A 9,228-nucleotide genomic window follows, 5' to 3' on the forward strand; every position below is an offset into this window, starting at 1 on the left:
CATTTTATAAAAGCTAAAAGTTTCTCAACGCATGCTCCCAATACAGGAAGAAGTATGGCCAAATATGAAGTTCCATAGAGTGGGGATGATGAGGAAATCAGGTAGCAAAGTTAATCAGGTTGCGATAATACCAGTTTCATCTTGTCACATGCATATGCGCCGTCTCAATGATCATTCAGATCACGCAGTGAGCAAGTAAGCTAGAATTGAAACACAATAAATAAATAAATATGATAGTTGCACTTATTATTATTACGTTTTAATAAAAGACCAATTAGTCGATTTTCAATAACTCATTTATTGAACTGTACACGGATTAAGTTTAATTCTCATGGAACATCACTTGCACAGTTTACAATTGTATCAACTGAATTGACTGCGCCGCATTCACCGCACGACAAACGTTAAATACAAGTTTTAACATTACATAAATAATTAATATTTAAAATATTACCTCGCTAACATTAGCCAGGCATTCATGGTAACCGCAGTCAGCAAAGCGTGAACATGATTTTAAAATATAAGAAAAGAAAAAAATTTCGTATGAAATAAATTATTTTAATTGTAAACAAATAACATGTCACCTATTGAAAAAAAAATTTGTCTAAACTTTACGCTTTAAACTACTACGTCTTATTTCTTAGAGACAGGCTTGAAGGCTAGTTTTCTAGACTTGAGTGAGGACCACTTGTGCCGTTTGTAGTAGTATACTACAGCAGCTAGTACTGAAAATATGCCGATAGCCTTAATGGTCATGAGGCGTCGCTCATCAAGTTCGGGTTCAGAGCACCATCTCAGGAAAGTGGCAACATCCTTGGCTAATTGGGAAGCCGTTGCTGGTGTTCCATCACTATACTCGGCGGCCTGTAATTAAAACAAAAAGAAATTACTTATTACATCTGATTTAAAAAAAAAAAAAATTAGTATGAAAATTATTTAGCAAATTTGAAGTCACAACTTACTAGTTAATATAACTAAAATGATAGAGTAGATTATTAGGTTCATTCCTCGTATTTTTCCTTATGTATAAAAATTATATGTACATTTTAAGAGACTGAGTAAAGTATAGAAACTCTAGAAAAAGAGATGTTGCATGCACCAAAAATATTTAAGGTTGTTATATATGAGAAAACTGGATATTATTGAAATAATTACTACATATTTTTTACATTTTATACAATATATATAATTGAAGAGACATTCCATTTACATATATGCATTTAAGTTTTTAAGAGTTTAATATTAGTTTTATTAACTGAATAAAAATTAAACAAAGTGTCTCTGTATTGATCGCAGCTAAATAATATTGCTTTCAAGCAGTGTTGTGTTCCTGTGGTGAGTAACCTGTGGCCAGAGCTCCTAGGAAGGGAAGGTGTCGGAAGTTAGCATCAGCAACGCTTGTGATGCTTCTGATGTTGCAGGCATCTTATAAGCTATGGCAATCTATTACTACGAGCTGTATACTTGATTGCCATCTTGTTGTGTGAAAAAAAAAGAACATATTGTTCATTACAAAAATTGTCAAAAACTGTCTTACTCACATCATCATAAAGGTTTTGAGCCATAGAAATGGCACCACCTGGGAAGTATGGATTGTAGTTCTGTCCCTCCCGCATCACAATTCCGGCTGGGGCATCCATGTACCCAGTCAGTAGTGCAAAGATATAGTCTTCTCCGCCCTTGCGAGCTGATACTATCAGTGATAAGTCAGGCGGGTATGCACCTAGAATATAGAAGAAAAAAAAAACATTAATAATTATTATAGTATTTTCGCTATAGACATGTTTGTACACTTTAATATTCAATTTAGTTCTTGAAGTACTGTATTCCTGAAGTACTGTAGATTGATAGTTCTTATGACTATAACTTTTTTGTATATTGAAAAGGTAACAAACCAATGTACAGTCCACCTGATGGTAAGTGGATACTGTTGCCTATGGATGCCTGCAATACTAGGAGTTTTCCAAATGCGTTCCCGACCCTAACCCCAAACTATTGTGGTCACCTTACTCACCGCAGGAATACCACTACTTCAGAGTATTTAGGTGTGATCTATAATATAATAGTTTTGTAATTATTTTTCAGCATTCTGGTTTGTTGACAAGGTATAGTTCGCGTCATGTAAAAAGAACGCTGGCTTTCAAGCTGCGCAAAGGCCATTTATCGGTCTATTTGGTGGTATGAGGTAGGGGGGCGGGGTGTATGTATCACGCGCCGTATGCTTGCCGGTGTGCTATTGGTTGGACAGTTCAACGTCGACTCCAGATACTATCGCGCACAAAAGTTTTAAATTACGAAATAGTTTTACATAGGAAAGTGAAATCAAATATATTTATAACGTATAATTCGCGTCATGTAAAAAGTACGCTGGCTGTTAAGATGCCCAAGGCGATTTACAGTGTTGCCAACTCTTGAAAAAACATTTCCCTGCTGTCATTTTTTTTGGAACAGTCTTATTTGGTAAACAAACCCCTGTCAATCGTAATTCACGTTTTGTCCGCATTTATTACTCAATTAGCTTACGGACATTTGTATAACTCTATTTACTATTTATTTCACTAAAAAACAAATATCATTTTTATCATTTTAAATACATAAAAACTATTAAAATACGAATATCGAGAGTACAGATAATTAATATTTTTAAATATGACATTTCAATAATTAAAAAATTTGTTATTGCTTTTGTTTAAAAAAAAATTGAAATTTTGTAGTGATAATTTTTATACTTATTTAGTCTGAATTATTCGCACAGGTATTTCTAGTATTTTTTAATGTACCTACCAATAACCATTACATGAAGCCACGACTGAACACCTCATTAAAAATAATAAAACAGTAGTACTTTCGTGTGCGAGTATACCCATACGCAAACGCACCCCCTTCAGTTTATTTCAGCGTTCTTTCTAAGGAAAAGCAGACTCACCGCACACAGAGGTGTGTCGTAATAAGCTCTTTAGTTATAGTAAGATTACTCTATTTATGTTAATATATTATTATTCTAAAAGACTACTGGTGAAAAACCTATATTAATATTAAAATTACCATTATTTGCAGCTCTGGCTGCATTCTCATTCGGGTATGGAGATGGAAAGTAATCTGAGAGTTTTCCCGGCCTCTCAAAGTAGTTACCCTCCTCATCAGGACCATCTTTTACCATCACCTTAAAATAATTAGTAGTTTGATATAACATTACAAGAAATAACATTATATTTTATATCATATCATAGACTTCTTAGCATTTCCTTGACAGTACGACTTGAATGCTACCTATTTGTTCTCTAGTGTTAATATTATTAACTTCTTTAAAAACAGATTTTCTGCTAAAAAATTATTTTAATCAAACAGTTGAGAATAGCACGACAAAATAAATTAACTAATGTTAATATAATATTAATAGCTTATACATTTATGTAATCTAAATATATAAAAATCTCATATCAGTGTTGTTATCGAAATTCACCGAAACAGCTTGACCTGTTTTTATTGTTTTTTTTTTTTGTGTATTGATAGATCTGAGAATAGGTAGTAGGCTCCTTTTCATACCCCTAGGTGATGTTGTCTCTATTTTTATAACAGAACAATGTTTACCATGTCAGATATTAAAAGTATAATTCAATCATCAATCATCATCATTACAGCCTATACAGTCCACTGCTGGACATAGGCCTCCACAAGTTTACGCCAAAAATAACGTGAACTCATGTGTTTTGCCCATAGTCACCACGCTGGGCAGGCGGGTTGGTGACCGCAGTACTGGCTTTGTCGCACCGAAGACGCTGCTGCCCGTCTTCGGCCTGTGTATTTCAAAGCCAGCAGTTGGATGGTTATAAGTATAATTATTTTATATCAATTTATTTCATATGAGGCAGAAAAAATAAATTAAAACCTACCTCAGCGGCTTCAGCCTTGGCCTCCTCCTCAGTATGAGTGACATTGACCAAGTTGCGGTAGGCAATATATTGCAGAGAGTGGCAGGCTTTGCACACTTGCTTATATACTTCATAACCACGACGTACACTTACAAATAAAATATAATATAAATAGGAATTATATAGTAATAGGAACCAGTATTTATAATATTGGGTCACACTAAATCACATTTTGACAACTTAAGATATATTAGGAGGGATAGCCCTCCTTACCATTACCTATAATTCAAATTATACACTATGAATCTTATATGTCAAGTAATTTGAAAGGCTTATATCACTGCTTTTTGATGAAGTTACAGATAGTCAAGTAATAAAGAAGAGTATCCAGCATTAAAATTTCTGATAGTATTTTTTTCAACCATCACATTTCACTTTATATTATTGCAATCAAAAGTTATAAGCAATATTAAGGTGAAACAGGTTATTTTTATTCCTTGGCGATAAGTACCTAATATTTTATGAGAAACTTACATGTGCGATAAAAATTATCAGCAATTGTTAAAATTGGCCCTGTGTACTTAATTTTTATCAACATACTAGTGTAAATATATTAAAAGCAGATAATAGATAACCATTAATATCCTATTGTGTGGTATTACATAAGCCTTTTGTTTATATTCAGTTTTAGATTTTATGACAACAGTAAATATTATTAACTAGCTGTAGTCTACAACGCTTCAGCCTGTAATATCCTACTACTGGGCATAGACCTCTTTCCCCATGTAGGAGAAGAATCAGAGCTGAATCTACCATGCTGCTCTAATGCGGGTTGGCGGATATATTCCCTACTATGAGTAACGATAGCTATCAGGTGTACATGATAACAACCGGGACCGATGGTTTAACATGCACACTTGCTTATATACTTCATGACCACGACGTACACTTACAAATAAAATATAATATAAATAGGAATTATATAGTAATAGGAACCAGTATTTATAATATTGGGTCACACTAAATCACATTTTGACAACTTAAGATATATTAGGAGGGATAGCCCTCCTTACCATTACCTATAATTCAAATTATACACTATGAATCTTATATGTCAAGTAATTTGAAAGGCTTATATCACTGCTTTTTGATGAAGTTACAGATAGTCAAGTAATAAAGAAGAGTATCCAGCATTAAAATTTCTGATAGTATTTTTTTCAACCATCACATTTCACTTTATATTATTGCAATCAAAAGTTATAAGCAATATTAAGGTGAAACAGGTTATTTTTATTCCTTGGCGATAAGTACCTAATATTTTATGAGAAACTTACATGTGCGATAAAAATTATCAGCAATTGTTAAAATTGGCCCTGTGTACTTAATTTTTATCAACATACTAGTGTAAATATATTAAAAGCAGATAATAGATAACCATTAATATCCTATTGTGTGGTATTACATAAGCCTTTTGTTTATATTCAGTTTTAGATTTTATGACAACAGTAAATATTATTAACTAGCTGTAGTCTACAACGCTTCAGCCTGTAATATCCTACTACTGGGCATAGACCTCTTTCCCCATGTAGGAGAAGAATCAGAGCTGAATCTACCATGCTGCTCTAATGCGGGTTGGCGGATATATTCCCTACTATGAGTAACGATAGCTATCAGGTGTACATGATAACAACCGGGACCGATGGTTTAACATGCTCTCCGAGGCACGGTGGGGAGACCCACAATGACTGCACAAAACACCCAGATCACGGCAAACACCTGTATGGCCAATACAAATGTTTGTCATGTGCGGGTATCGAACCCGCAAGCGCTAGCGCAACAGGTACCTACAACTACACAAAAATTTCACATTATTTAATGTCACATTATCGAAAGGAATTAAATACACCCCAATTTCACAACATTTCTCATTAATGGTCTTTCTCTATATTGGTAGTAGCATGATGTAATATAGCCTACAGCCTTTTTCCATTATTGGGCCATTCAACAATATATAGTTCCTGAGAGTAACAAGTTCAACCAAACAAACTTTTCAGCTTTATAATTTTTATCCATACAATCAGTTTAATTTTTTTTAAGAAAATCAAATTTTTGTAAATCAAAATTTATGAATTATCTTTTTTTCTTCATACCTAAACCAGAGCAGTTTTTTATTATTATTTAGTTGAAATAAATATAAAATCAAAAACAGCTTTATTCAAATAGGCTCCAAGAGCACGTTTGAATTGTCATTTTACAAATTACAACTTTAAAAATAAATTATTATAATTGTAGAAGTAAAGCTACCACCGATTCGGAATGTAGATTCTGCAGAGAAGAATCGGCAAGAAACTCCGCAGTTACTCTTTTGAGAAATAATATATAAACTGTGTTTTAGTACAAAATTAGTAACATGTTGCATAAAATACAGCGCCACTATCTTTATCAACTATGTAATCCTGCACCGAATAATAAGCTTTATCTATAATTATTTTTTTTTTTTTACAAAACTTTAAATTTATGTTCAGACAATTCCAAAATCGTTTGTGGGATTTTATTATACAAGCAAATACCATAACCAAGAAAGGAAACGTTTATTTTGCGCAGTTGGAAACTTGGGAGTTACAATTTTGTTATTCCTTCTCATATTTACAATGCGATTATTACTATTTATTTCAAAACAATGAATATTTTGGTGAATATACATAATATTGTTATAAATATACTGCGACGCTATTATTAATATGCCTACCTTTTGGAAAACATCCCGTAGGGAGACTCTAGCTCCAAGATCGTAAATGCCGCGAATAGCCCTTTTTTGCAAGATAAATATAGTCTCAATATCTGCAGCATTACCCCACAGTAACAGGCCGTAAGACATAACACTATGGAAATAGCTAAAATATATTAAGCGTGCAGTTGCAACGTGGGTCAGTTGTCGTACTTTTCTAACTGCGAATGCTGCGGTGCTGAGTCTACCATTCAAGGATGACAAATGGGAATTCCACTGAAGTTTTGAGTCCAAATGTATCCCTAAGAAAACTGTAGTATCATTGACAATAAGCCTCTCGTTATTTATTATAAAATTATAATTTGGATGCTTAACCATTAGGTAACGAAAACACAACGCACTTGGTTTTTTGGCGTTCAAATCCAAGTTGTTTATTTAAAATCCTATAAAAATCCTAAAATAATTATATCCTATAAAAACTAAATAAATTTAGAAAATTGGCGTACAATACTGGATAATAGGTTTTGAAGGTAGGTTCTAAAGGGAAGAATGAGGTAATGGTCTTATTATAATTTGTGACAAAAATATAATATATATAAATAATTTTATTTAAATAAATTTGCAATTAAGTAACATGGGTTTCATAATCTAGAATTTGTTTGGAATTGTAGTAGACAAGAGTTTTGGGTAAATTTTACGATTTATCACTTGTGACCTGTATAAATTCCATAAATACATACATTTTTTTTATATTTCAGGTTTTATAGGCAATATATTGAACTTTTTTCTCCTGTGATTAAGAGGGAAAGAGAGAGAGAGATTGTGATGAGAATGAGATATCAATAGAACTTTAGTATGAAACAGAATACCAATTTTTATTTCAGCTTTCTTACCTTGCATGGTCTAATGATTTGAACCAGCCATCATGGCTCCAAGGCTGATGAAAAATATGAGCCTTATCGTCGGAGGCTTCAACTGATTGCTCTAGAGCAAACAGAAGTGCCCCCATTCCGCCACCAACCACACCCAATGTGGATAACCACTGGAATTCAAACATTTTATAATGATAAAAATTGCATACTAAATTTTACAAAAATTTATAGAATTCATTTTTCTTAGTTAGTTTATGTCTTTCTTATTGGGAGGATATTTATTTAATTATACATTAAATTTTTACGTGAATTTTTATATATTGCTAGCAATTAGTATAAAATATATTATATATTATTTTTAATAAGAATACATTTAATTCTATTCCATTGAAACATAACATAATTATGCAAAATGAATGACCTGATGATTCAATATAGGGCTTAAGTTTATTAAACAATTGTGATTGATAATATTTGAATTAAAAAATACAAATTTAATGTATTTCAATTAATTGGTTAACTTGTGTAGTTAGTAACAGTGGTCTTATTTTAATCTAATACATACATAGTATCCAAAGCAAAAAATATTATCATTCTGTGATTTATCGGAAATCCATTCTATTCAATTTATTAACTTAAAAACACTAAAATTAATATCGAAATTGATTTTTATATGTTATTTAATAAATATGAGTCTTTTTACTATTTCTAAGTTAGATATTTTTAGAAACGAAAGTTAATATTTACCATTTTTCGGTTCTTTGTCCATCCCTTAGCAGCAGTGGACAGCTGACAGACCTGCAAGGGATGGTTACTATTAGTTTTCAACATACGAGTTACATAATGTTGAGAAGGTTATGCTTCGTCCCGATTATTTTTACACACACCGATCTACCATATTTCTTCTATAACTTTCAACACCCACTTTTCCGAGTATAACACGATAATAATTATCATAAACGTAAAAAAAATTAACAAATTACACCAGTAGCCCGAAAATATTAGAACTTATTGTAACTTCATTTTTTTTCTACTAAGGGTACACTTTTGAGCCCGTAAATAATTTTAATGGTTGTGAAAGTGGCTTTTATATTTTTAGTTTATACCTGGCCTCCAACTATCCCATAATTTTTCAAAAGTCGTGCCCCACAAATCCTGCCTACGGCGGCCGCCATGATAGTAAAACGTCGTAATGAAAGACGAACGAACTGACATCTACGATCAAAATCGTATTGCTATTAACAAAATTTGAAAAAAATAAAAGGTATGAAAAGTTTTCCTTTGATCTTTGGGTTATTTATTTAAATTTATTTATCGTTAATATGTTAAGCTATAGAACTATGAAATAATAGTGATATTTAAAAACGCATAGCGCATTATTTCAGTTTACATGATATTAAAAAATCTAAATATTTTTTCACATTATAAATGCTATAACAGGTTTTCTAAGCTTGGTGGTACCTGCAATATCTACACTTTCACCCGACATCTTCAAATGATCATATCGCCAACACTAATTTTGATTGTCTAAATCATAAATACTAATGATTGGTACCTAATAATACTTATTTCCTTTCTGGTAGATCTATTGGATATTATGAAAGTACATTTCTTATTTTTTAGTGTGATCGCTAAAGTGTAGATTAGATTAGAAATTTAGAATTAGGTTCTGTTTTGTTGTTTGGTCTAAAACGACACAAACAATCAAAGTACAACAAACACCTTCAAATACTGTTAGTAATCTACGTACAACTTA

General features: G+C 32.1%; 1 protein-coding gene across 1 annotated transcript; it reads right to left on the bottom strand.

The window, feature by feature from the left end:
• Positions 1–278: 278 nt before the first annotated feature.
• LOC123659771 (cytochrome c1-2, heme protein, mitochondrial) lies at positions 279–8,689 on the bottom strand. The gene is made up of 7 exons (XM_045594948.1): positions 8,579–8,689; positions 8,220–8,270; positions 7,494–7,642; positions 3,894–4,020; positions 3,046–3,163; positions 1,542–1,723; positions 279–864 (listed from the first exon to the last, which is right to left on the bottom strand). The coding sequence occupies exons 1-7, from the start codon at positions 8,645–8,647 to the stop codon at positions 634–636; spliced, it is 927 nt and encodes a 308-aa protein (XP_045450904.1). The 5' UTR covers positions 8,648–8,689; the 3' UTR covers positions 279–633.
• Between the last annotated feature and the right edge of the window lie 539 nt (positions 8,690–9,228).

Source organism: Melitaea cinxia, chromosome 14, assembly GCF_905220565.1.
Source record: "Melitaea cinxia chromosome 14, ilMelCinx1.1, whole genome shotgun sequence".
In the NCBI taxonomy this organism is placed as follows: Eukaryota; Metazoa; Arthropoda; class Insecta; order Lepidoptera; family Nymphalidae; genus Melitaea; species Melitaea cinxia.

Bases quoted from the DNA above. Each gene is read 5' to 3' on its own strand.
- LOC123659771 (XM_045594948.1), bottom strand. From the start codon at position 8,647: ATGGCGGCCGCCGTAGGCAGGATTTGTGGGGCACGACTTTTGAAAAAT. The intron at 8,271-8,578 runs GTATAAACTAAA...CATCCCTTGCAG, and splicing joins ATGGGATAGTTGGAGGCCAG to GTCTGTCAGCTGTCCACTGC. The intron at 7,643-8,219 runs GTAAATATTAAC...TTTGAATTCCAG, and splicing joins GGACAAAGAACCGAAAAATG to TGGTTATCCACATTGGGTGT.